The sequence below is a fragment of the Oncorhynchus keta genome, chromosome 11 (assembly GCF_023373465.1).
Source record: "Oncorhynchus keta strain PuntledgeMale-10-30-2019 chromosome 11, Oket_V2, whole genome shotgun sequence".
In the NCBI taxonomy this organism is placed as follows: Eukaryota; Metazoa; Chordata; class Actinopteri; order Salmoniformes; family Salmonidae; genus Oncorhynchus; species Oncorhynchus keta.
In genome coordinates, this window is record NC_068431.1 from 51,791,704 (window position 1) to 51,818,970 (window position 27,267).

The 27,267-nt window shown below is 41.8% G+C and overlaps 1 protein-coding gene and 1 long non-coding RNA gene across 5 annotated transcripts; one reads left to right on the forward strand and one right to left on the reverse strand.

Moving 5' to 3' along the window:
- Window positions 1–143: 143 nt before the first annotated feature.
- LOC118390564 (uncharacterized) lies at window positions 144–9,609 on the reverse strand. Of its 2 annotated transcripts, none has more exons than XR_004826965.2 (3): window positions 9,440–9,609; window positions 5,757–6,196; window positions 144–2,016 (listed from the first exon to the last, which is right to left on the reverse strand). It is a non-coding gene; the product is annotated as an uncharacterized LOC118390564 (long non-coding RNA). The 2 variants fall into 2 exon arrangements; XR_004826964.2 differs by having other exon boundaries at window positions 144–2,300.
- A 180-nt stretch (window positions 9,610–9,789) lies between these two features.
- Window positions 9,790–17,944, forward strand: LOC118390563 (putative monooxygenase p33MONOX). Of its 3 annotated transcripts, XM_035781244.2 has the most exons (10): window positions 9,792–9,927; window positions 10,268–10,466; window positions 11,145–11,274; window positions 11,764–11,870; window positions 12,064–12,254; window positions 12,554–12,674; window positions 12,896–13,023; window positions 13,478–13,602; window positions 13,787–13,968; window positions 16,508–17,944. In XM_035781244.2, exons 4-10 carry the CDS (start codon window positions 11,846–11,848, stop codon window positions 16,720–16,722), a joined length of 987 nt encoding a protein of 328 aa, XP_035637137.1. In that variant the 5' UTR covers window positions 9,792–9,927; window positions 10,268–10,466; window positions 11,145–11,274; window positions 11,764–11,845; the 3' UTR covers window positions 16,723–17,944. The 3 variants fall into 3 exon arrangements, with proteins under 3 accessions (XP_035637138.1, XP_035637137.1, XP_035637139.1); XM_035781245.2 differs by lacking the exon at window positions 10,268–10,466 and having other exon boundaries at window positions 9,790–9,927; XM_035781246.2 differs by lacking the exon at window positions 11,145–11,274.
- The last annotated feature ends 9,323 nt before the right edge of the window (window positions 17,945–27,267 follow it).

A 27,267-nucleotide genomic window follows, 5' to 3' on the forward strand; every position in this document is an offset into this window, starting at 1 on the left:
CTGAGTGTCCAAAACCTAGACCTGTTGCACTAGGAAATATATCCGTATAGTGCAAGATAAACAAGTTATCCTAAACCCTTCTGTGATGGGGAGATAATAAAATTGAAATCCTGCTCAGTATCTATTTTTTTTTTTACCCCTTTTTCTCCCCAATTGGTAGTTACAGTCTTGTCCCATTGCTGCAACTTCCATACGGACTCGGGAGAGGCGAAGGTCGAGAGCCATGCGTCCTCCAAAACACGACCCCGCCAAGCAGCACAGGTTCTTGACACATTGCTCGCTTAACCTGGAAGCCAACTGCACCAATGTGTCAGAGGAAACGCCATACAGCTGGCGACCAAAGCCAGCATGCAGGCGCCCAGCCACCACAAGGAGTCACTAGAGCCCGATGGGACAAGGACATCCCAGCCGCCTAACACTCCTCTAACCCAAACAACGCTTGGCCAATTGTGCGCCACCTCATGGGTCTCCCCAGCTGCTACACAGCCCGGGATCAAACCCGGATCTGGAGTGATCCCTCTAGCACTGCGATGTGTCACAAGACAGCTGCGCCACTCGGGAGGCCCCCTGCTCTATATCTTGAAGCATTATGACAGATTCTAAATTCCTAGAATTAACCAGGGATGTTATTTGTACAAAAAATTAACAGGAATTAGATTACAATAATGAATATACAACTGAGTTTCATGGACATGGCAACTTGAATAATAACTTTTGTCAGTCCAATGGTAAATGTATGCAAACAAGTAACACAGTGTCCTCTGGTGATAGCAGTCAGGACACAAGAGTAAATTGGCCTTTTGTTGAGGTAGGGTAAATCCATTTGAATTCAATCACTTTTTGACGGCACCTCTTTTGATTTAAACAAAACTTCCCATACATGTTTGCCCATGGTAGAAGTGCTCAGAAAGTGACTTTTGATTTTTTTTGCCAAAACAAAAGATTAAGGTGCTCAAAGTTGACCTATTTTAACCATTACTTCCTGGGTGGCGCAGTGGTTAAGGACGCCAGCTGTACTGCAGTGCCAGCTGTGCCATCAGGGACCCCTGGGTTCGCGCCCAGGCTCTGTTGTAACCGGCCGCGACCGGGAGGTCTGTGGGGCGACGCACAATTGGCCTAGTGTCGTCCGGGTTAGGGAGGATTTGGCCGGTAGGGAAAGATAGTAGCGACTAAACAATTGAATACCACAAAAAAGGGGTAAAAAAAAGTTGACCTATTTTGCATAACATACCATAACATCCATTATTATTCAACCCAAATTTAGAATGACATTGCTCAGTGATTCACGTTGGTTCTATCACTCAAAGTTGAAACCCTCAACCTAGCACACATCGGCACTAGCAGAATGTACATTTACATTCAAATACAGTGTAATTATCCATAATTCTAGCATTAACTTTCTCATCACGGTTATAATTACAGATCAGTATCGCAATGCATTCTTAGTGTAATTTACTATACATTTCACACTGTGTAGACCTCCACAATCAACCCGATACCCCAAGTAACAATTTTGGACAAGCCTAATCAATTACGGGCACAGTTGACCACCCCCCTCCCTGGCACTCAATCTTTCTTCATTTTCAGCTTTAAAGTTTGACTTCCCAATGGCACATATTCAAAGTGGATGGGCTATAATAATCTCCCAATGTCTGAGGAATAATCAGAGTTTCCCCAAACAGACTGATGTCTCACCTGGGCCGGATCCACCTTTTACCACCCCTTATGTCTTGTCCATTTGCCAAGCAGTATACCAGCAACATGAGACGTTTGGAATGGATCTCTCTCCATGCTCACTCCACGTGGACTCCTGTCACTCTCCTGAGAGAAAAGGCAGTTGATAGCGTCGACTGGATGCTGTGTACAGGTGCTGGCTCGGACTCAGGTCTCATTGTAAAAGTAGTGAAGGACCATACTGAATGCGATTTTAACCATTACTTCAGCCAGTCAGAGGAGGTATGAGGTCCACACTGTCTGGTCAAATTGTCCATGTATCTAGATACCATCTGTGGTCACCTTCAGCATAACCCCAAGACAAGACAGATCAGAACAGTTTAGGGCATTTCTGTCTCAGGAAATCCAGACAAAATATTTACTGTATGACAAATTATTACTTCTACCAATAGTATTAATACAACTTCTAAGAAACATGTCATAGAGAATAACACATAGTTGAAATAATTGTATCTAATTGGCTTATACTCTCCCATCATATCGATGACCTCGCCGCAGAGTTACAGGGTCAGGGAGGTAGATGGCTAATTCTTAGGGAGAAATCTCAACCATCCAGCAGACCCAATCTGGTGAGATTTATATTAAAGCAAGACAGAAACAGAACAAACAAAACAAACAGCCATATACTTCTGCATATATCCTTTGATACACTAAATCCTTTTGCCGGCATGTGAACAAAACAATCTGCATATTTAACCAAAAAGCGTCAGGGGACTGGTAATCCCCCCCGTTTTGACACATGATTCACATCGTGATTAATGTGTAAAATGAAAAGCACTGCTGGTTAAACAAAAATAATTAATTGAATTAGAATTAATACTCTTACATTTGACCTTCAAATCAGTATTACATATGACCTTCAAATCATCACCCAATGTTGCTCACCTTTCCAGTGAGGGTGATCAAAACCACACTAAAAAGTCAGGACAGAGGTCATTCAACACTGAGTGTTTTTTTCCCTTTCACCTCAGAGTAATTATTTAAAAACATTTCACACACCAGGTTTACATTGTTTTTTTTCTCAGTATATTTCTTATCAAAATAATTAACGTTTAATTAAAACTGTAATTGGTGTGCCCCTTAAGGTACATCCTCTCTAACCTGCGAAAACCCCACTAAAACCAAATGAAAAGACCCCACACAGTAAATACAAATTCACATAGTGCCTACATTCTTCATAAAATCAGAATAATTCATTGGATCGTTTCCTGCATGTGACCGGTCGTCAATCGCACACCCTCAGCCTCCCAAGAAACTGAGCACTGCCTCCAAAACATATTCCGGGCATTCTACCAATTGGTCTGAGAAGGAGGAGGTCATAACACCCAGTCACCTGCATGAACCAAGGATGATACAGTTCCTACAATTCAATGCCGTCTCTTCATAGACAAGCAAATATTTCACGCATAACGCAGTGCATGTAAGCAATAGTTCATCATGTAAGACAATGTCATAATCCAAGCAGAAATTCAACCAAGCAAAATATGAAACATCTTAAGAGAATACTTTCTTACACAAGTACATTCTCTTTGTAAATGGCTTATGTTGTGCCACTGAATTTTGAAAACGTTTAACATTCTACACATATCATATACAGTTGTAACCTGCCACTGTCAATGAAAGCCAAGTGGATCCTTTCTTAGGAAAGCGCTTGCTCCTAGTTTAGTAAAGAACACCTGGCAATCACAGAGCCTGGGCGTTCAGCCAATATTCCACTCCCACTGAGCCGACCTTGTGAGAGAAAAACCTCTGTCAACAACAGGTGCATTTCTAAGTATGTGAAAGGTGAATAAAATCACTGTCTTCAGCAGTAAAGGGTAGCTGTCGTTGTCATGGTCCGAATCACACATAGGACTATTACTAAGTTATTAACTTTTTCCTAAACGATACAACGAAGTAATAATAATTGGAACTGGTCAAGAAAAACTCTAACCCAGCGGGTACCATACGTTTTCACCCACAGCTTATCTATTTGTCGGTCTCAAAGCGCAATCCTTAACTTTGTATTGAAATCCCAGCTTCTTCAAATGACTAAAATATGAAATTAATTAGACTGATATCCAAAAACCTCAAATGACAATTTACATACTGTCAACACTCATTCAACGTACATCAACCCTCCCTATCAATATCTTTGTCACCGTCACTTATCGTAATGTTTAGAAAACAAAACAAACATGATTATTCTCCCCTTATTAGGCAATGTTCTCATTGTAGTCTACCCTAGAAATGTTACTCTTTTTATTTTATTACCAACCTCTGTTGCTATTCACTTCCTGCTTCCACACTTATGACATGTCTATTATTTTAAGATTCACATGTAATGCGTCGAATTGATAAAATACATCAGCTAATTTCAGAAGGGAAAATATTAACTTTGGAGGGAGCTTACTTTCTAAGGTAGCTGTCGACACTAGGTTTCTTTTAGTTGATAACTTTCACTATAACTGACCTGCACTGTCCATCAGTCCCCTCTAGATGGCAGTCTGTCCATAATAAGTCTGGCGCCTGAGACGGCGAAGACAGCAAATCAGACACTTTCCCATTTTGCCTACTCACGAATTGGTTTAGAACGTCAATGTTTGGAATATCAACAAAAACGCCATCGGGAGTACAATAAATCATAGTCTTAAGTTTAAAAACAAATCTCTACATGTTCAACATGTCAATGGTTCCATTTAAACAGGGCATAGGTTGTGTTTCAAAATGTATTACCAGGACGAAGGAAATCCCATAAGCATTTATAGTTTTATTGGTTAGGGGTAAGTCAATTCCTCGTACTGTTACCAAAAGTCGCCATACACCAGTCTTTTTCTGAGACCATTTCCCAGACCCTGTAGACAGTCATTTAATGCATTAACCTTATCTCTATCAAATGGTCCATGAAGGGACCAACTCAGAATACTTTTCTTACCCCTTACATACATCTACGTTTGGGTGTGCAACTTTGTATATTATTATTATTATTATTTCCATTATTACATCATCAAATCTCCAGTAATCAATTATAAAACACAAACAATTTCTCATTCATTTTTTCATATCTTCACAGAATCCATATATTGGAACCCCTAGATAACATTCTATATGGAAACCTATCCAAATGTCACTTCTCTATTTTCACTACTCATAGCTCTCAGGCTGCATAGACACATATCCTAAGCCTACAAACAACACTGCCAATGCCAAATCCCCACTCTGAGATTTAGGATCCTTGTCACTTTTATTTTCACAACAAATTCATTTTTAAATTTAAATTCAGTGGGTTGTCCTATTCAGATTTGTGAATGTGGCAATCATCAATGGAAGTCTGGTCAGGGAGGGTCCAGGTTGTCTTTGGTTGGGCAGGAATTTCCTTCACTCTCCCACGGAGAGTGCCACCGGTGTCTCCTACGCAGACCTTCACTGATGCTCCCCCCAGACAGAATCCAACATCCTTTTTTGTGATGCCATTAAACTCGGTTCACCCGCAACGCACTATGCAGTAGAGCATCCAACTTCTGACACTATAATCCTATCCTAGTTCCTCTCTCACACACAAAATATAGTGACCAGTTCCTACAACCTAAATCATGTAATTGCATGGCTGCTAAAATTTGTCGTTGAAACACTGGAGAACTAATCCAAATTTGTATCTTACCCACATAAAAAGTAAACAGTTTTGCTATGATACTTAGTTTCAACCGTATGAGAGTTATTGTGGGCTGTGGGCTTCAATTCTACAGAAGTATTTTCTTATTTCTAAAATGATGTTAGGTTTATAGCTATCACAGGTGCACCTTACTATTTTATACCATATAATTTCAATGCATTTCTTACTGATCAGTTCCACAGGCTCACCTAGTTGAGAACGTTCCTCAGAACTTCACACACTAGTCTTGTTACCCCGGTCACCAGGCTCACCTAATTGAGGGTGCTCCTCATAGCCTCCCACACTTGTCTTGTTGCCTAAGGCCCATCAGTTGCTACTGGCTTTTTACAGACATAATTGCTTTCAAGAAGAAAAAAAAAAACATTCTCACCTCTATAGTCTATGTTCAGGATGCTGTATACACCTGCTGATGCGTCCTACTTGGATCTTAGGCGGGTTCCATCTGCTCACTCTTGGAGTGTGGTTGCCGGTCACCAGGCTCACCTAATTGAGGGTGCTCCTCATAGCCTCCCACACTAGTCTTGTTGCCTAAGGCCCACCAGTTGCTACTGGCTTTTACAGAAATAATTGCTTTCAAGAAAAAAAAAACATTCTCACCTCTATAGTCTATGTCTATGTTCAGGATGCTGTAACCTGCTGATGCGTCCTACTTGGATCTTAGGCGGGTTCCATCTGCTCACTCTTGGAGTGTGGTTTGCCCTGAGTACCCAATGGGGGTTACTCCTGTGCACAGTTTACCCAGGTCCTCAGGAGCAGTCAGCAGATGAAGGTCAGCATCCCATCCTTGTTGTCAAGAATGACATGGAAGTGCTAAAGAATCAGGAGAGACTTAGATAATTCTTCAAGCAATCATACTTTAATATCAATTCATTATCACAATAATGGAGCTGGTCAACGAACCACCCACCTGTAGGTGAGCCCGAAAGTACAGGAAATGCTGGAGTCTTATATAGTAGACCTAAGAATACTTAGTCATGGCTGGTTCCACCCCTCGCCAGGGCATCAGGGCATCATAAGCTACTTTGTTTTCTTCTTGTGGCTATGTGTATCAGGTCATAGCGTACAAACAAGTGATAACATTAGTTCCATAACTCCTCTGTTCTCTTCATATCTCCACACACAATGGTGTAAAGTACTAGAGTAAAAATACTTTCAAGTACTACCTGTACTTCATTTATATTTTTGACTAGTTTTACTTTACTATATTCCAAAAGAAAATAGACTTTTTTTTACTCTGACACCCAAAGGTTCTAGTTACAATTTTAACGCTTAGCTATCTGTACAGGAAAAAGGTCAAATTCACACACTTATCAAGAGAACATCCCAAGTCATTCCTACTGCCTCTGGTGGACTCACTAAACATAAATGCTTCCTTTGTAAATTGTCTGAGTGTTGGAGTGTGCCCTTGGCTGTCAAAAAAAAAGAATTAAAAAAAGGACATTGTGCCATCTGGTTTGCTAAATATAAGGAATTTGATGTATAGCATTTACTTTTACTCAAGTATGATAATTGAGTACTTTTTCCACCACTGTACTTAAGTACATTTCAAATCCGATACTTTTACATATGTTTTTATTTCACCTTTATTTAACCAGGTAGGCCAGTTGAGAACATGTTCTTATTTACAACTGCGACCTGGCCAAGATAAAGCAAAGCAGTGCAACAAAAACACAATTACACACATGGGCAAAAACAAATGTACAGTCAATAACAATAGAACATCTGTATACAGTGTGTGCAAATGAAGTGAGGTAAGGCAATACATAGGCCATGGTGGCAAAGTAATTACAATTTAGCAATTAACACTGGAGTGATAGATGTGCAGATGAGGATATGCAAGTATAAATACTAGTGTGCAAAAGAGCAGAAAAAAAACAAATATGGGGATGAGCTTGGTAGTTGGATGGGCTATTTACAGATTGGCTGTGTACAGCGATAGGCCAACACCAAACGAGGTGTTGGCTTTGGGGATGACCAGTGAAATATACCTGCTGGAGCACGTGCTAAGGATGGGTTTTGCTATGGTGACTAGTGAGGTCAGATAAGGCGGCGCTTTACCTAGCAAAGACTTACATAGTGGGTTTGGCAACGAATACGTAGCGAGTACCAGCCAACGAGAGCATACATGTCACAGTGGTGGGTTGTATATGGGGCTTTTTACTGGGTTACTTCCACTGGAAATGCACAATATTGCGGATATCTTTTTGGCTTGTTTGGTCTCTGAGCGCCGTACTCAGATTATAGCATGGTGTGCTTTTTCCGTAAAGCTTTTTTGAAATCTGACACAGCGGTTGCATTAAGGAGAAGTGTATCTAAAGTTCCATGCATAACACTTGTATTTTCATCATAGTTATAATGAGTATTTCTGTAAATTGATGTGGCTCTCTGCAAAATCACCGGATGTTTTTGGAACTACTGAACATAACGCGCCAATGTATACTGAGATTTTTTGATAGAAATATGAACTTTATTGAACAAAACATACATGTATTGTGTAATATGAAGTCCTATGGGTGTCATCTGATGAAGATCATCAAAGGTTAGTGATTCATTTTCTCTCTATTTCTGATTTTTGTGACTCCTCTCTTTGGCTGGAAAAATGGCTGTGTTTTTCTGTGACTTGGCTCTAACCTAACATAATCGTTTGTGGTGCTTTCGCCGTAAAGCCTATTTGAAATCGGACACTGGTGGGTTCAACAAGAAATGTATCTTTAAAATGGTGTGAAATACTTGTATGTTTGAGGAATTTTAATTATGGGATTTCTGTTGTTTTGAATTTGGCGCCCTGCACTTTCAATGGCTGTTGTCATATCGATCCCATTAGCGGGATCTCAGCCCTAAGAAGTTTAAAAGAACAAATTCTTATTTACAATGATGGCCTACCCCGGCCAAACCCTAAACATGCTGGGCCAATTCTGCGCCGCCCTATGGGACTCCCAATCACGGCCGGTTTTGATACAGCCTGAAATGGAACCAGGGTCTGTAGTGACACCTCTAGCACTGAGATGCAGTGCCTTAGACCACTGCTCCAGTGGAGAGCAAATTCTTACATTGATTGCTACCGTACATTGTTAAAACAATAGACCTACATTGTGAAGAGTGGGTGAAATCATAAATGGTTTGCATTAATTAGCACAGGAGCTTAAGGGGACCAGTTGTCCATATAAAACAAGTAAGTTACTGGAGACAAAACAAGTCACAAACACAGACAACAAAAAAAATACATTTAATGAGGCTAACATTCTAAAATCTTACCAAGACAACATCATCAAAAGAGAGTTAATCTTGCCACAAACTATAATCCTTGAGATAATGTTGATATTTTTTCATGAGCAAGTATTCACTACCAAATTCTAAATCTAGCTACAGTGCTGTGTGTTTTTAGAATCCGTTTTTATGAAATTCGAAATGTGCCCGAAAATTTGCTCGCTAGCTAAGGTTAACATCTGCAATCGCTGGCTGAACCAGTTTCAAATCAATCCAGAATTACGCAAAATGCCAGTTCACACATTCAATGAGTAATACTCCCTCTAGCCAGCTAGTGTAGTGAAATTGTAGATAACAGAACAAATTGGTTTTCATGATAAGGCAGTTATTTTCTTTTCTGCAGTGATTGAGTTCTGCGTCACACAGCTATCCAGATACCTGCGCTAGCTGCGACACTCTGGTGTTGGCCAAATGTTACAAAATAGTGAGGCGCGGTGCCAGCTGTCAGAATCAGATACACGCTGATTTCTGTGAACAGTCCCATAACTTTGGTGCTGCTGTACAACTTCATCAACAAACTGGCAAATTAGCTACCGTAATGGCCATTCAAACAAGCTCACACTAGGCTGCTAGCAGGTGCACGTTTGCTCAGTTGATCGAGCATGGTTTGCCATAGTAACCACTAGCCAGTGAGGATTGCTGCGGAAAGAGTGGAGTAATTTTCAGAATAAAACCCCACAGCGGAGGAGTCATGATACCCATAAAGCCTAGCCGTCCACCATTCACTTTTCCCATAGGGGATTTTAGAAACACTTAAAATAAGGGCCGTGTTTTGTGCAGGCTTACCCTGGCGTGACGTTTGGATAACCATGTAAATCTCTCTCAGACAAGGTGACTTGTATCAATATAGTCTGCTTTATTTACCGACAGATTCGAAAATGGTAGTTGGATGACTGCGCATTCTGACTGAGTGACAGCAAACGTGGCTGCCCTCTGCCACACACACACACACACCACTCGGCGCGCTGCTCTTTAATCTGCAGGTTTTTTTTGCATTGAGAATGTGCAGACAGGTGTTTTTTCCCCAACATCTATTTAGGCATATTAAAACACTTCCCCTTTTTGATCAGGAGTATCATTCGATCCGACTACCAACAGTCAATTTATGGATATGATTACGCATACGATTATGGCCATGTAGGCACACCCTGGAATCTGGAAAGAATACAATTAAATCATAGCCAGATTCAGAGGTCGACACAGCAAATTCAGGAGAGAAAGAGTGAGAACGAGGAGCTCGAACACTGGTTGCGACACCGTGTCCCAGTTAACAGGTAGCCCTGGATTGGGCCAATCAATATGAAAATGTTATCCTCAAAACATTTTTAAATCATGTTCTTTTAAGAGTTGACAGTAGTTCAAATCAAAAACGTTAATACGTCCAGCAACAGTGTTGGCATTGTATTGTTATTGTTGTTGTTGTTGTTTTACTGGGGACTATAATGAAAAACAATATATACATATATATACAGTAAATCGATATTTGTTAAATTATTTAAATCATGTATTGTTTGTATTTTCAATAAATGTATGTCTAAGCTACTTTAAACTATATACTTTTTACCATGTTAAATCAGAAAAACGTTCAGTAACAGTCATGTAACATTTTGTCAGGGGGACTTTTATTTGCAGTATGATCACGTGGCCGAGGTTCACAACGCTCGGACTTTCCTCATCACATTGGGTGCTGGGTATTATCATGGGCGAGATGTTTCTCAGTTGTTCTGAAACCTTTCCCGTTGACATTGTAAGGTTACGACCGTCTTCATCGTCAACGTGTCTGTTGTAAGCGACGTGGGAGGCGTTATATCTGGTAAATGGAAACGAAATTGTACATGTTAGATTGCGTTTTTCATTCAATGACCATTGTTGTCGTTACAGCACCGTAATCGCTCGCTGTAGCTTGATATGGCTGCCTATCTGCTTCATAATGCATTTGAAATAGTATGTCAGGCATTATCATGTATTTGTCCAACAAAACTGCTTTTGGTTATGGAAGAACAGCCGCGCGCTATTCTATTTTACTCGCTGTGTCCATCATCAACGGTCTACACCGGTTGATCCAGCGCAACATTCACAGCCATTGCATTGCATAACGGATTGCGCATAGAGTGAGATAATCCCAGGCAGCAGCACTCCCATGCATTGCATTTTATTGGTTCCATTTTAATTACGTAAATCGATGACAGTTGTTGTTAACTTGCATTGAGAATTAGAAATGGTTACAGATGATCCCAATGAACGTGTGCCATATGCAGGGACATTAGTGTTTATATAGGTAGCCATTGTATTAAGTACGAGTTCCCACACACAGTTTGCGGTATACTGTGCTGTATGCCTTTGGATGATGACGATGATAATGGGTAGTGTCAGCTATTATCTGCTCTAGAGCTCTTGTTTTTCTGAGCATAGCCAGAGAGTGCCCCAGCCAAAGACCGTCTGTCTGTCTGTCATGTCTTCTGCTGATTGCTGTATTTTGGTTCCTTTTCAGCTTCACAGGGCTGTGCTTCTTTGCATCTCCCACAATGCTTTGTCAGCAGGCCTTACTGTCCGAGAGTGAGCCAGATAATAAACCCAGCCTATTGTAGGGGTCATTACCTCTATTCAGCACTACACACACGGTGAGCATGGGCAAGCCTTTGCCTCTGTTATCTAACCTAACCTACATTTCAGGTTGTATTTGTCAGTAAAGACTTTGGCCTCCCTGACACAGATGACTCCAGATTGCTTTCTCAAATGGCACCCGGGAGAATAGAACACCAGAACAGAGCACAACACCATATCAGCTGCCAAGCAGTGAAACATTGACTCACCTGAGCAGCGCAATGTTGTCAATGAGAATTAGAAAGCTTGCTTATCATCTTTGGCCACCTACTCAAGCATGCAACTGGGTGTTTTGTCCTTTTCCCCCATGGTTATCTGGATCACTCACTTCTACGTAGTGCATGTTCATATTACATACATCATTTTGATTATGACATGATTTCTCTGAGGTGAGCATGTACACTGTACATTTCATTATGAATAGCCTAAAATGATCACAAAATAGGTTGTTCTGTGTGGGTGAAATTAGATACTGGTATTCAAAATAGTCTCCTTGTCCCTTACAGGTCCAGTCCAATCTTTTGTCAGGTTGGATTAATCTGAACAATAACCCATTGTGAGCCATAACAGAGACAGCCTTCTGCAACAATGTCCAGGTCAGGAGATATACCAGGTAAGGATGGGGGGCAGTAAGAGTGGGCACTGCAGTGTTGTGTACTTGTTTAAAATGGTGATGGTATACTGTATGGAAACATGCTTCCATCGCCTATAGAGTGGTAAGATACACTGATCATCATGTTATGTATTTTGAGCACATTTGAAGTTATTTTAGACAGTGTTTTAATGCTTGAACATTCCCTCCTCAGCCCTGGAGTCTGGGACCCCAGAGGGGCTCCTGGGAGGCATGTCCCTGCCCGTTGGCATGACCCGCCGTGCCATGAGCTATGATGACAACATGGAGGCGCCCATGTCGCCCCCTCCCTCTGACATCAACATCAACAACCTATGGGGGAGGAGGCCCGTGGTACCAGACAGGAGGTTCAGTCTTCTGGCTGAGGTAGATATCTCACACAATGCTCCACTGATCTATAGCCTCACGTAGTTAAGATAGTGATCCGTGTTCGTCCGTAATTATAAAGCGTCTCAGAGTAGAAGTGTTGATTTTAGATTCACGTCCCCCCCCTGTCCATGTGATGTTATTCATAATGATCTAAAAGACTGAACTGATTCTAGATCAGCCCTCATACTCCAACACACTTTATGGATATGATCCCAGGTGTTTCTATTCATACAAATGTTCATCTAGCTGCCTGTGTGATCCATGTTTTTTTTATTTTTTTATCTCTTGTTTTAAAGGAGGATGAATCTGGAAATGCCCTGACCCATGCTGCCACGTTTGACGCTGGTCTCAGGCCACATATGCCAGTAGTGGTGAAAGCCAAAGCCTCCTCCATCATTATGAACTCTCTGATGACCAGTAAGACTCTTCACTGTGATAATGAATGAGGATTACTGTATTATCAACGTGAGCTCATCCAATCCTGTTGCTCATTAATGGAACACTGATTAGGGTGGGGTTGGGGGTGGTATATAGAGTACTAGTCAAAAGTTTGGAGACACCTACCCGTTCCAGGGTTTTTCTTATTTTGACTATTTCCTACATTATTAATATATATTATGTCCCCTGTGTTTTTCCAGAGCAAACCCAGGACAGCATGTACAGGTTTGAGCAGCAGGCTGGGCTGCGAGACACTGTCTACACGCCCCACAAGGGCCTCACTTCTGAGGAGACCCGCCACCACCATCGCATGCCAGAGTCATTCCATGTGAGTCTTTATTTGATCGCTTACTGTGGCCCTACTTTATTATCTTGAGTCTGATAATTATTAACAGGAAAATATTACTAATATTTTATGAATAATATTTTATAAATTGTATTATTTTTGATGATTGGTTTGGTAAAGCATCAAAATAAAATAAAATAATAAAATTAAATATGCCATTTAGCAGACGCTTTTATCCAAAGCGACTTACAGTCATGTGTGCATACATTCTACGTATGGGTGGTCCCGGGAATCGAACCCACTACTCTGGCGTTACAAGCGCCGTGCTCTACCAACTGAGCTACAGAAGGACCACTATCAATAGTGTAATCAATGAATGCTCCAAATCTCAATTAGCAATCTACAGTATGTCAAAGAGGAGTGAATATTGAGATTTAACTGTTAATAATATTCATCATACTATATACTTTTTTCCCTTTTGTTGTATTGCCTGTAGAAAATGAATATTCAAAGTATGGACATGGGAGCAGGACATAAGGGAGGACACGAGGACAAGCAAACATCATCTGCACAGTCCACCCCAAATAGCACTCCTCAGAGCTCACCCAAACAGAAACGCAGGTAAGTGCAACCATGTCCTCATTACCAGCTGTTTATGGAAACATGCTGTACTTTGACCCTGAACACCAAATATACGTACCCTTGCCCACCTTATCTACCTACGTATATGAGCATGAGTATAATGCCTGTTCAGTGGCCACTGTAAAGGGGTTGACCATCTGGCATTTCTCTGTGTTCCTGGCAGGGGCTGGTTCACCAGCCAGAGCACAACTGTCACTAGCTCAGACCTCAGTACCAGCTCTAATATGAGTGTGGACATGGGTGCTGATGAGGGGGGAGGAGCAGTTGAACGCTGGGGTGTCTTTGGACCACGTCTGGTGGTTCAGAAATCCACTACCGACACCGGTGCGGACCACACAAACACAGGTAAATGGGATTTGGGGAGGGTGATACTTAACATGTTTTCGTTTGGTAATGGTGTTCATCTAAACCAGGGGTCCTTCAACTTTTCCTGTGACCCAAATCGTCCTCCAACAACTCAAAATTAAGAAGAAATAGTGTGTGATTTATAGATGTATTCTCCGAATTTGCAATCCATCTCTCACATGCCCAGGGCCCACTTTGGATCCCGACTCATACTTTTAGAAACCCTGTTTAGCTGTAATCCAGTTTATAGGTTGGCTCAATGTTCTTTGATGTGAATGTGACTACATCAGTACACTTTATTTTCTTTGTGTACCAGATATCCTTATCTGTGTTGCCATGACGCTTTTAACAAATGATTAATTTATCAGGTGTTTTATAGAGTCAACGAAAAGTTTTGATCATATACAGTCACTTCCAAAGTTATTGGCATCCTTGATCAAGAGGAGAAAAAACGACTATAAAATAAATAATACAAATACTGAGCTATATTGCATGCTCCAAATACATGGACAACTGTATTATTTTATACTAATGCAATTGTTTAGATAGATTTTTATTAAATAGTAAAAAATACATCTCAAAATGATAGGTTTCAAAATTATTGGCATCCCTGTTTTGCAACCTCCCCTGGCAAGGACAATGACACTGGTCCTTTTTCTAAAATGTTTTATGAGATTAGAGCTCACATCCTTGATATCCTTCGTCTGCGCTTATGGACTGCCCTCTTCAATTCAAACCACAGGTTTTCAATGGGGTTTAAGTCCGGAAACTAAGATGGCCATTGCAAGTTGTTGATGTTGTGGTCAGTTAACCATTTCTATGTGGATTTTGATGTGTGCTTGGAATCATTGACTTGCTGGAAGATATACTTGCTGCCAAGTTTCAGCCTCCTGGGAGAGGCAACCAGGTTTTTAGCTAGTCCTGTTTACTGGTTCATGATGCTGTTGACCTTAGCAAGTGCCCCAGGAACAGTGGATGCAAAACAGGCCTGTAACATAAATGATCCACCTACATATTTTACCTGCGGTCCTTTTCTGCACATGCATTGTTCTTTCAATGCCGAAACCACCGCTGGTGTGTTTGGCCATAGATCTCTATTTTCGTCTCATCTGACCGTAGCTCCTGGTTCCAATAAAATCTAATTGAATTTGTCACATGCGCTGAATACAACAGGTGTATGTATATACCTTACAGTGAAATTCTTACAAGCCCATCATTTTAACCAACAATACCGTTTTAAGAAAAATAAGTGTTTAGAAAGTATTTACGAAAATAAACTGAAGTAACAAATAAATAATACAAAAAAAGCTCTAAATACATTAAAAAATGTTAATCATAAAATAATAGCAGCAAGGCTATATACAAGGGGTACCGGTACCGGGTCAATGTGCAGGGGCACAGGTTAGTCAAGGTAATTGAGGAAATATGTACAGTACCAGTCAAAAGTTTGGGCACAGCTACTCATTCAAGGGTTTTGCTTTATTTGTACTATTTTCTACATTGTAGAATAAATAGTGAACACATCAAAACTATGAAATAACACATATGGAATCATGTTGTAACCCAAAAAGTGTTAAACAAATACAATTTATTTTATATTCTTCAAAGTAGCCACTCTTTGCCTTGATGACAGCTTTGCACACGCTTGGCATTCTCTCAACCAGCTTCAACTGGAATGCTTTTCCAACAGTCTTGAAGGAGTTCCCACATATGCTGAGCACCTGTTGGCTGCTTTTCCTTCACTCTGCGGTCCAGCTCATCCCAAACCATCTCAATTTGGTTGAGGTCGGGTGATTTTGGAGGCCAGGTCATCAGATGTAGCACTCCATCACGCTCCTTCTTGGTCAAATATCCCTTACACAGACTGGAGGTGTTTTGGGTCATTGTCCTGTTGAAAAACAAATGATAGTCCCACTAAGTGCAAACCAGATGGGATGGCGTATTGGTGCAGAATGCTGTGGTAGCCATGCTGGTTAAGTGTGCCTCGAATTCAAAATAAATCACAGTGTCACCATCACCATTATTATTATTACTTATTTTTTACCCATTGCCTGATTTTATGAAGGTCAACAACCATTTGTCTCTTTTTGTTTGTGAGTTCTTTGCCTTTTCCAATGGCAATGGATGACAAAGGGATATTTACATGCGTTTTACCTTATTTTTATACCCCAGTGAAACAGGAAGCCATAGAATGTCACAATACATTTTCTCTGAGATTAATTTTAAAAAGTTGAACGTTAATGCAGATTTCATTTTGTTTGATTTAATCGACACGATTCTTTAGGGGTGGCAATAATTTTGAGATCTGTTGATTTTTAGATAAAGTATTACTTTTTAAACAAAATCTCTTTCTCTTGGTAATTGTATTAGTATGAAATAATATAATTTCCCACATTTTTCTGAGCTTACAACAGCTCAGTATTTTATTATTTATTTTAATAAGTCTTTCGCTTACCTTTATCAAGGGTGTCAATCATTTTTGGAGGCGACCTGCACTTATTGCTCCTACCTAAGATAAGTCCTGTGTTTTTCTCTCTAGGGGGTTTTGCTCTCCAGTCTTACCGCGGGGCCCAGAAGCCCACCCCCATGGAGGTGATGAAGGCCCAGGCCACTCGGTTGGCTGATGACCCTGCTGTCGACAAACAGGCCCCACCCAAGATGGAGATCCCCACCATGGAGGGCAGTAGACGGTCAGCCCGGCCGCACAAACTCAAACCTCGAGACATGAACATCCTCACTCCCTCAGGCTTCTGAGAGGTACCATGTCGTCACTACTCCCTAATGTTCTACTCGGTCAAGTTGTCGTAGCTGGTCTACCCTCTTTCCTTTCCTGACTTTCCTGATCTGAAATGAGGTCCCTTTAATGTATGTGACTGAATCTGAGAATCTTCACAATTTCCAAAAAGAAAAGCATCCTGTTGTGTTTGATACTATAGTATTTGGTTTTGAAGTTTTCCTCTCTTGCACTAAAAGTCGTTTATTTTTGTTTCTATTTGCGTGATAAGGTTATTGTGCCATGTTGATTTTGTTTTGCATCATCCTTTGTCTTGTACGGGAACTGTGTATTTTTACTTTGTATTTATGGTCCAACTGTGAAAACGTTCTGATACATGACAGTGTGCAAATAGGTACTCTCACTGTTTGATAAAAAAAAAAAAATGTTACGGCCACACTGTGTAGTGGTTTGATCATTCGGTTTGCTTGTGAATCTCGTTCTCCTGAAATACCACTAGCTTTTCATTGTCTGCAGATTTATATGCCGATAAGATGTAATGATTCTCATTGTCATGTCTCCCAAGAACTTTGTGGTGATTATTGTTCACCCTCGATGAAGTGTGGTTATTGTGCGTCCGCAATCTTCCTGTGAAGATTACCCTTTTTGAAGTTAAAACGCTGTTAATAAAACACTGCAGTAGAATATTAATATGACATGTTACATATTTACCAGTGAAGTATGTAATGATTTGACTAACCCTGTTCAGGTGTTTTTCTATTTATTTTTTTAAATAGAAAAATCATCCATATACATGGCTGTCCATATGTATGTATGTCTTCTGTGGACTTTGTTGTAAATATCTGAATAAAAAAGAATTCTATCAATCAACAAAATCTGGTTCTATCAACCATCCAGAAACAGTGGACAGTGGAAACTTGGTCAGCGCCGCACAGGTTAAAGAACCCGGTGGAGAAGGATGGGTTTTCCATTGTGATTTAGAAATTGAAGTATTTGTACATTTCATAAGGCAAGATCAGCTACCACTGATTGATAGCAATAGAAACCTGCTGCTATTTCACACTGTGAAGTGATCGTCAATTCTTCAGCAGGAATACTAATGATTACCAGTAGATGGCATCAGCTCCTTTAGTAACACAGTCTCTGAATTGGCTGGATAACTCTCATGGAATGCAACGCTGGGATTTCATTTAACCTGTCTCACCGATATGTGATATTTCAGTTTTTTTATTTGTAATAAATGTGCCAAAAATGTTTTACCTGTTTTTACTTTGTCATTGTGGGTAGATTGATGGCCGATTACAAATCTATTTTAGAGGAACTAAATGTGGAAAAAGTTGTGTGGCCTGAATACCTTCCCGAATCCACTGTGTAGGCTTTGGCGTCCACCATAATATATTAAAATGTATTAATTAGAAAAGGTATGAGGCACATAGTAAAGACAAAAATACATTAGGGACTCTCCCTCACCCACATTTCCATTAATTCCCAGTCTTACCATAGCCTATTCTGCAAACTGAAGGCCAGCACTTCATTTTGGGCGTCATACCTTTTCTAATTAATACATTAATTAATTATGGTGGACGCCTAAGCCTACAGTGGATTCAGTGGATACCCACAATGACAAAGCAAAAACAGGTAACATTTTTGGCACATTTATTACAAATAAAAAACTGAAATATCACATTTACATAAGTATTCAGACCCTTTACTTAGTACTTTGTTGAAGTGCCTTTGGCAGCGATTACAGCCTTGAGTCTTCTTGGGTATGACGCTACAAGCTTGGCACACCTGTATTTGGGGAGTTTCTCCCATTCTTCTCTGCTGATCCTCTCAAGCTCAGTCAGGTTGGATGGGGAGCGTCGCTGCACAGATATTTTCAGGTCTTTCCACAGATGTTCGATCAGGTTCAAGTCCAGACTCTGGCTGGGCCACTCAAGGATATTCAGAGACTTTTCCCGATGCTACTCCTGCGTTATCTTGGATGTGTGCTTAGGGTTGTTGTCCTGCTGGAAGGTGAAGCTTCACCCCAGTCTGAGGTCCTGAGTGCTCTTGAGCAGGTTTTCATCAAGGATCTCTGTACTTTGCTCCGTTCAACTTTCCCTCCCAGCCCCTGCCGCTGAAAAACATCCCCAGAGCATGATGCTGCCACCACCATTCATCACCATAGGAATGGTGCCAGGTTTCCACCAGACGTGATACTTGGCATTCAGGCCAAAGAGTTCAATCTTGGTTTCATCAGACCAGAGAATCTTGTTTCTCATGGTCTGAGACTACTTTAGGTGCCTTTTGGCAAACTCTAAGTGGGCTGTCATGTGCCTTTTACTGAGGAGTGGCTTCCGTCTGGTTACTCTACCATGAAGGCCTGATTGGTGGAGTGCTGCAGAGATGGGTGTCCTTCTGGAAGGGTATCCCATCACAGAGGAACTCTGGAGCTCTGTCAGAGTGACCATCGGGTTATTGGTCACCTCCCTGACCAAGGCCCTTCTCCCCTGACTGCTCAGTTTTGCCGGGCGGACAGCTCTAGGAAGAGTCTTGGTGGTTCCAAACTCCTTCCATTTTTGAATGATGGAGGCCACTGTGTTCTTGGGAACCTTCAATGCTGCAGACATTTTTTGGTACCCTCGCCAGATCTGTGCCTCGAAAAAATCTCAGAGCTCTATGGACAATTCCTTCGACCTCATACCTTGGTTTTTGCTCTGACACGCGCTGTCAACTGTGGGACCTTATATAAACAGATGTGTGCCTGTCCAAATCATGTCCAATCAATTGAATTTACCACAGGCTGACGCCAATCAAGTTGTAGAAATATCTCAAGGATGATAAATGGAAACAGGATGCACCTGAGCTCAATTTAAAATCTCATAGCAAAGGGTCTGAATACTTATGTAAATAATTTCTGTTTTTTAGTTCTAATACATTCATTTCTAAAAACCTGTTTTTGCTCTGTCATTATGGGGTATTGTGTTTTTTTTTATTCAGTCCATTTAGTAATAATGCTGTAACGTAACAAAATGTGGAAAAAGTCAAGGGGTCTGAATACTTTTCGAAGGCACTGTATATTACCAGCATGAACCTTTCTCATCACGGCCACCGTTTGTCCCTGACTTGCACTGTCGCGAGTGGCATGTTAATGACAGATAGGTATCTTAATGTATTTTTTGTCTAAATTACTATACATTTTCCAGTGTGCAGACCCCCACAATCAACCTGATACCTCAAATAAACAGTTTAGGGCAACCCTAAATCAATTACGGGCACGGTTGACCACCCCCCCTCCTTCCCGGCACTCATTCTTCTGGTGTTTCTTAATTTTCTTCTTCAGACAGCGTTACAGTTAATCCTCACAATGGCACACATGTAACTCAAGCCTGTGAAAGTGGATGGCCCTTCATAATGTCCCGATTTCAATATCTGGGGAATAATCAGATTTCCCAATTGAATTAATCGCTCACCTGAGCCACCACCACCATTCTGTCTTGTCCATTTTCCGACCCATGCACCAGCGAAGAGAGATGTTTGGATGTGATCTCTCCATGCTCACTCCACATGGACGGTCTCAGGACTCATGCTGCACTCCTGAGAGAAAATGCAGTTGATAGCTTCGACTGGATGCTGTACATGGGTTGCTGGCTTGGACTCAGGTCTCAGGTATAAGTGTTGAAGGACAGGGCCACAGTGAGCGCCATTGTTGCTATTATTTCAGCCGGTTAGTAGTTATATGGCTTTCGATTCTGCCCCTGTTACCCCGCTAAGTGTAATACTTTTTCCTGTCGCAAATTTGGCCAATTTCTCATCATAAGGAATCAATGATATTTCAGTGCCGATATCGACAAAGAAGTTGTGTGAGACGTGGCCTCCTACGTCTCCTTCCACATAGAAACCGTCCTCTCGCCGAACCACAATCGACCGCACAGAGGCCAGCTACATTTTTCCCATATTCAAGCCGAATTGGTAGAATGCTTGTGAACCTCTTTCAGCGCCTCTATGGCTTTGTTAAACTTTGCTTCCTCTAGTCCCCCTATAAAGGGAGAATCGGGGCCGCCGATCGCCATTTCAATAGTTATTATTCCAACACGTCTCCCGACGATGTCCAGAGTGTTTAGATTTCCTCACCCACGGCAACTGACTTAAAAAAAAAATTATATCACTTCCCGGGAAGTAATTACGGTATAGGTACCTAATAATTTGGTAATGGGACCTGATACCTTGTATTAGAACCATGGATCCATGAGATTTAACAATAACATGTTTTAACAGAATGTAATCTTTCTGCACTCCCCCTTGTCTCACTCAGTTACTTTCCATACGCCTAGTTCTTATCCACCCTCCATTGACCCCAACATATACATTCCTTATATATCTAAAGTAATCAATAAGTTCTAGTATGGTAACATGAATAAGTATATTTCAAGCTAGAACCCAACCATTTTTAACAAATGCATATTTAGCACGTTCTAATTGGCCAGTGAGGGTACACGCCTCGACACACCCACCACTTGTTTGTAACATTTACATGACATTTTAGTCATTTAGCAGATGCTCTTATCCAGCCCTTTCACAACACCGCAAGCTACTGCGCCCATAATTCTGGTTGTGAAAATCTCAAAAATATTTCTGACACAACCCCCGAGCCTATAACTCTACCACGAGTGCTAAGATGTACCATTGCATTAGTTTTGTTAAAGAGCCCCCAGTCTTAGTGCTAAGCTAGTTAGCATTGGCTTGTGAAACTACCTCTAACTTCCTTTATACTGGATGCATATATACGTAGTTAATCTTACTCTCAGGAAGTAGATAAAGGGCATCATTGCCAAAATCCCGAACTATACCTTTAATGAACAGATGATGCAAACATTTCTGCCGTATGAAACGACGAATAGCTCAGATACACATGAAAATGCACAAACACGATATAACATCAAAATGGGTGAATTTTTCCTTTAAGACGTTTGCGATCTCAAATGAGCGTTTCACTATAGGGCTGGGTGTGTGTCACTCTATGTTTTGATTATGTCATACTGTATATCACTACATGGGCTCTCTTTCTCTCTCTCTCCCTCTCTCTCTGTACTGTAGATGGAGTGGTGAATGACAGTAAGTAAGGCAGCTCCAAAATGCAGATGTTTCAGCCTAGCTCAGTGCTTTCTGTGGTGGTGGGGCAAGCCAGCAGAAAATACGGAGCATTGCTCCGTGATTGGCTCAGTGTTCTGTCACTCATGGTGACACTACGTCACCGCCAAGTCTAATGGGAGAGCTAGAACATTCTAGTCCCTTGGGTGCTGCCATAGAGTTACATTAGGAGTGCCCATCCAAGAAGGCTCAAGGTCATTGGCGATAGATAAAATGACATCAAATCACGTTATATGTACAGTAGCTTTGATTGGACTGATCAATTCAACATCATACATTCAAAATCTTAGCTAGCAGTCATCTTCATGAATCAAGTCGACAATCTACTGGCAAATCCTTTTTAACCCTTGTCATATGAAGAGAAATAATGAAGAGAAATTATAGATAAAACGTATCGGTGCTCATCGGCCATTGAACATTACACAACAAGTTGGAAATCGCAAATTCAACAATGCGTGTTTTGGAAGGAATCACTGACAGTGGCTAAAGTTTTCTGCAAGCATTGCAAAGCAATATTCAGTGGAGTGGCTGTGTGGTCCTAAATCTGGGATTAAGGGGCTCTTTCCATGTTTAAAATGATAAACATTCAACATTGGCCATGCTGTCAATTAAGCATTTGTGCTGCACTAAAAACAACTGTTAACTCAGAACTGTGTAAAACTTGACTTCAGTGAGTTCAAGACAAGGGGAAAATACATTTTGAATGGTCATTCAACTCAGAAGTGTAAATCCAGCCTCTTTCTAGCGCTACGACCTGAAGATCAATGACGTCATCATGATTTGACCTTGATTTTTCCCTCCAGAGTTCCCAGTTGTTCCGAAGCACTGTAAATCCAGAGAATGGCAGACTTTGATAACAAAATATTCCCACGAAAGACAGCCGCGCCACCTTCCTGTTCAAGTGAGCACAGCACAACAAGGTCCAAAAATGTATTGTATGCTATTACATCATAAAATGATGTAATATGCCAGGGAGATGTGTATACTGTAGCTAAGAAAGTAATACTAGTGTATGTTGTGTAGCAAGCTCTTAGTAGCCCATGTGCCTCACCCTAATAATTTGGTCTATTTACCCCTCTGACTTGGTGGTGTACAGTTAGCACATAACCTAGAGAAATGTAATCATTGAATATTGTAAGAGCTTTCAATGTATGCCTATATGCCCCTTTATTTATCCTACAGTTCTGACTTGGTATACAGGGAGAACTCTGTAAGAACGGCCGTGCTCGGAATTCTGTTGCTGTACTGTATTTTTCAGAACTGTATATCTTCTTATCCGCTTGTCTTCCCCTTATGCCATTGTTTGTACATCTCAATTGTCATTAGAAACCACATTTGTTTAAGCAAGTCAGCCATATCAGCTATGTTTTTTACAAGGCATTAGATGAGGCTGAATTAACTGTTTCGCTGCCAGACAAGGCTCCGCTGATAGCCAGGTGTAGCAGTGGTAAGATGTTGGGACTGCTGTTGGGACAGCATATATACCACTTATTTTGTTTATTTACTTGCTAAAATGGTCACTGAATAGAGAGTATATTTCCTGCTCTAGTATGCATGCCTAGTCACCAGTTGTTACTGATTCCAAAATTCTGTTGAGAAATGGTTGGTCTTAGTGCGAACTGTCGTCTGCACCCCTTAGTAACTGTAGATAAGACTCACGGCTAGACTGCGCATGCGTGCCAGTTCCCCGCTCTTGTGGCGAGAAGCTCACAAATTGGTTGACTCTCGCTCACCAGTAAGAGCCGGAGCACCCTCTGGTGGCAATAAAGTTGCCCATTTCATTGTATTGAAAAGGGGCAGAGTTGGAACACTGGGGTTTGGAGACAGTGCTTGACAGTGGCACGGAGGGTAGATTGGGCTCCCTCCTTCTTCTTTGAGAGAAAGTGCCTGAAAAATGGGTCGCTGCACAAAGGGAAAGGGTTCTAGGAGTACAGATGTTAGTAAGCACAAAGCATGGCAAAAAAATTGGCAATAGCTAGACGATAGTTAGCTAGCATTTGCTGTGACGGCTGGCAGCATAGCTTAAGCTAGCATGAGCCTGTACCTGGTAAAAACCTCACAGGGCTCGTTAGAGAGCTGTCCGAGTATGTTTATTTCCCAAGGGGTACAGGAGCCCACTATAACTCTGGGAGAAAAGTGTTGCTAACCGGGTTATGTGGGTGCTAGTCAACACTTAGCCATGAGGCTATTGTGCTAGCTAGCTAGTGTTCACCCAGTGGAATAATAACCAAGTGGTAGCTAGCATAGCGTTAGCCTGAGTAATGCTCCAAGAGTAGCTTTGAGAGTCTCTTTTGACCGTAGCATGGTGAGGTGTGAGTGGTCAGTTTAGCCAGCAAAACAAGAGAACGTTAAGCGTGCTAAACAAGAGAGCAGGCTGGCAATTCTACTATGGGTGGGAGAGCCAGTAGTATTAGTGTTCACCTAATGGGTTAGTAGACTAGCTAGAAAGCACAGAGGAAGCCTGAGGAAACTAGCGCTCTGTTAGTCTTGTGATGGACAAAGCGTGTCTCAACCGAAAGAACAGCTAACAATTCTACCCTTGCAGGTAGGTACTAGTAGCTAGTAGGTAGCAGTGAAGAAGGAAGCCTTGCGGATGATGAATTGCAATAGTAAGTGTAATATTTGTGTTGTGGAGAAATGACCAGGCAGGAGACGGGAGTACAGTTAGTTGTCGTTTAGTCAAAAACCCCTCGTGCTCTACAGTTCCCGGCATTCCAGTGCACATGTGCCTTTCCTATTAGGTGTAGTAACGTAACACTGCCGTAATACATTACTGCTTAGTAACAGCACAGTAACTAATATAAACAGATGTAGATCCCAGATACTACACTCCTCCCCCATAGTGTTTAACTCCCAGAGAACAAGGTAAATATGTTAGGTAACTACTAATGCAATATCTGAACAATGCATTCTTAAACATTTTTCAACTACTGGGTTGAAGCAGACTTTTCAGAGCCCAGCACAAATCCAGGGGATTATTCTGCCCCCGAAGATGGAGTTTGTGTCCTAATAACTAACCCATGTAATGTCCTTTTTCTTTCCTTTTATCTAGGACATATTAAAGTGTTTGTTTTACTGTCCATTACCTCCTTAACCAGCTCAACTCACAGGTCAAGCTGTTGAGGTGCCCTTCGCTGTCGAATAGGATATCTCCGCTCCTCCTGGGCTTCCTGTGGTGGGCCAGGTTCGGGTGGAAGGTCAGGCTCTGTCTTTCCCGTACGTCCACAGTCAGGAGAATAGTCCTGGGGGTCGTTATTGTTCTTTTTCTCTCGACATGTCTCTGCTGGGGCGTGGGACCGTAGCAGATGATCCACATGAACGTTGACCTGGCGATGACCAATTTGGACTTGGTAAGTCAAAGGTCCTCTGCGTTGCAAGATCACACCTGAGTTCCACAGGCGCTTGGGGTGTCTGAAATCACGTACCATCACCCTCTCTTCCTCTTTGAATTCTCTGACAGTTTTTGAGTGTCTGTCATGAGCTTCCTTCTCAATTTGAGCATCATGTTTCTCACTTGGTGACAGAGTCCGTGATGCAAATGCAATAGGGTGTTCTTCACCTGACGGTAGAACATGTGAGATGACGGCTCCTACTCCATATGGCGATGCATCACACGCGAGTCTCAGCTTCATCTCTGTGTTATAGTGGGCAAGCCACTTGCTCTTTAGCAGACGCTGTTTGCAAGTCTTGAATGCTTCTTCGCATTGTGGGGACCAATTCCACTTTGTATCGGCCTGCAGCAGATGGTGAAGCGGATGCAACAATGTGGACAAGTTTGCCACAAACTTTCCGTAATAGTTCAGGAGCCCCAAAAATGACCTCAGCTCTGAGATATTTGTGGGTGCTGGTGCGTTTACGATTGCTTCCACCTTGCTGTTGGTTGGGTGCAGGCCTTGTGCATCAATCTTGATACTCCACTGAGTCCTGGAGGAACTCACACTTGCTGCGTTTCATTCTCACTCCGTATTTCTCCAGTCTTGACATCACTTTGTCCAGCACTACAAGGTGCTCTCCAATGGTTGGTGCTGACACGAGGATGTCGTCCGTGAAGCACACAACATGGTCTATACCGTCCAAGATCTGATCCATTGTTTGTTGGAATATCGCTGGAGCTGTCGAGATTCTATAGGCCAAGCGATTGAATCTGAATAGCCCCTTGTATGTATTGATGGTCAGATACTGTTCTGACTCCGGATCCAGCTTCAGTTGCTGATAAGCGAATGCCAGGTCCAGCTTACTGAAAACCTTCCCACCAGCTAGAGTGGCAAACAGATCTTCAGCGTTTGGTAGTGGATATTCCTCTGGTAGTATGCAGCGATTTACTGTGACCTTGTAGTCACCGCACATTCTGATGTTCTTGTCTTTCTTTGGGACTACAACAATCGGAGCGGCCCAGTCGCTCCTCGCTACTTTCGTGATTATGTTATTCTTCTGTAGGCGGTCCAGTTCCTTCTCTACTGCTTCCTTAAGAGCATAGGGAACTGGACGTGGTTTGTGAAAGATAGACTTGGTTCCTTCTTGCACTCTGACTTTTGCTGTGAAGTCTTGTATTTCACCGTAGCCATCTTTGAAAAGGTCTTTGTGCTTCTCCAGCATGTTAGTGAGTATAGCCTGACTCACTGGTTTGTCATTTCTCAGACTGAAGATTTCTCCCCAGTTCAACTTGATCTTTTGTAGCCAGTTTCTGCCTAGCAAGGCTGATTTTTCTCCTTTAACAATGACAAGCGGTAGCGTCCACTCCTTCCCCTCATACCGGACTGGTACCTGGATCTGCCCTAACACAGGAATAGTGTCACCAGTGTATATAGAAAGGCGGATGGACACGGGCTGAAGAGGGCAGTTTTTCTTTGTAGAGTCTCTCTGGAACCAGAGATACAGACGCTCCGGTGTCCAGCTTCATTTTTACTGGTTTTCCCGCTAACTCCATGTTGAGATAGATTCCATCTTTTAGTTTTTGAGCTGTGTACACTGTGAACAGTTCCACTACTGTTTCAGTTGTACCTTCCTCGTCTTGTGCTGCGTCTGACACTTTGTGCGCTCTTGCTGTGCGTTTCGAGGCTTTACACACTCTCTGTAAATGTCCGACCTTTCCACAATTGTGCCACTTTTCCTTTTGGAATCGACATTCACTGTGCTGATGATTATCTCCCCCACATCTGTAGCAACTTGGCTTAGACCTTTGAGATGTGGGCTGCTTTGTTCTTGTGTAACCTTGAGGACGGGACTGAAAAAAGTGTGACTTTTGTGAGCCTTTTTCACCACGTGCATCACTGACCTTGTGAACACCTTTCTGACGTTCTGCATGTCCCGATAGCTCAATAGTATCCCTGTGGGCAAGCTCGAGTCCAAGTGCTATATCACAGGCTTTCTTAAAGGTCAGGTCCTTCTCTGACAGGAGCCTTCTGTGATATGCTTCACCTGTGAGACCACAT

Coding starts and splice junctions, on each gene's coding strand:
- LOC118390563 (XM_035781245.2), top strand. CDS start 11,846: ATGTCCAGGTCAGGAGATATACCAG. Junction 12,255..12,553: donor GGTTCAGTCTTCTGGCTGAG/GTAGATATCTCA, acceptor CTTGTTTTAAAG/GAGGATGAATCTGGAAATGC. Junction 13,969..16,507: donor TGCGGACCACACAAACACAG/GTAAATGGGATT, acceptor TTTTCTCTCTAG/GGGGTTTTGCTCTCCAGTCT.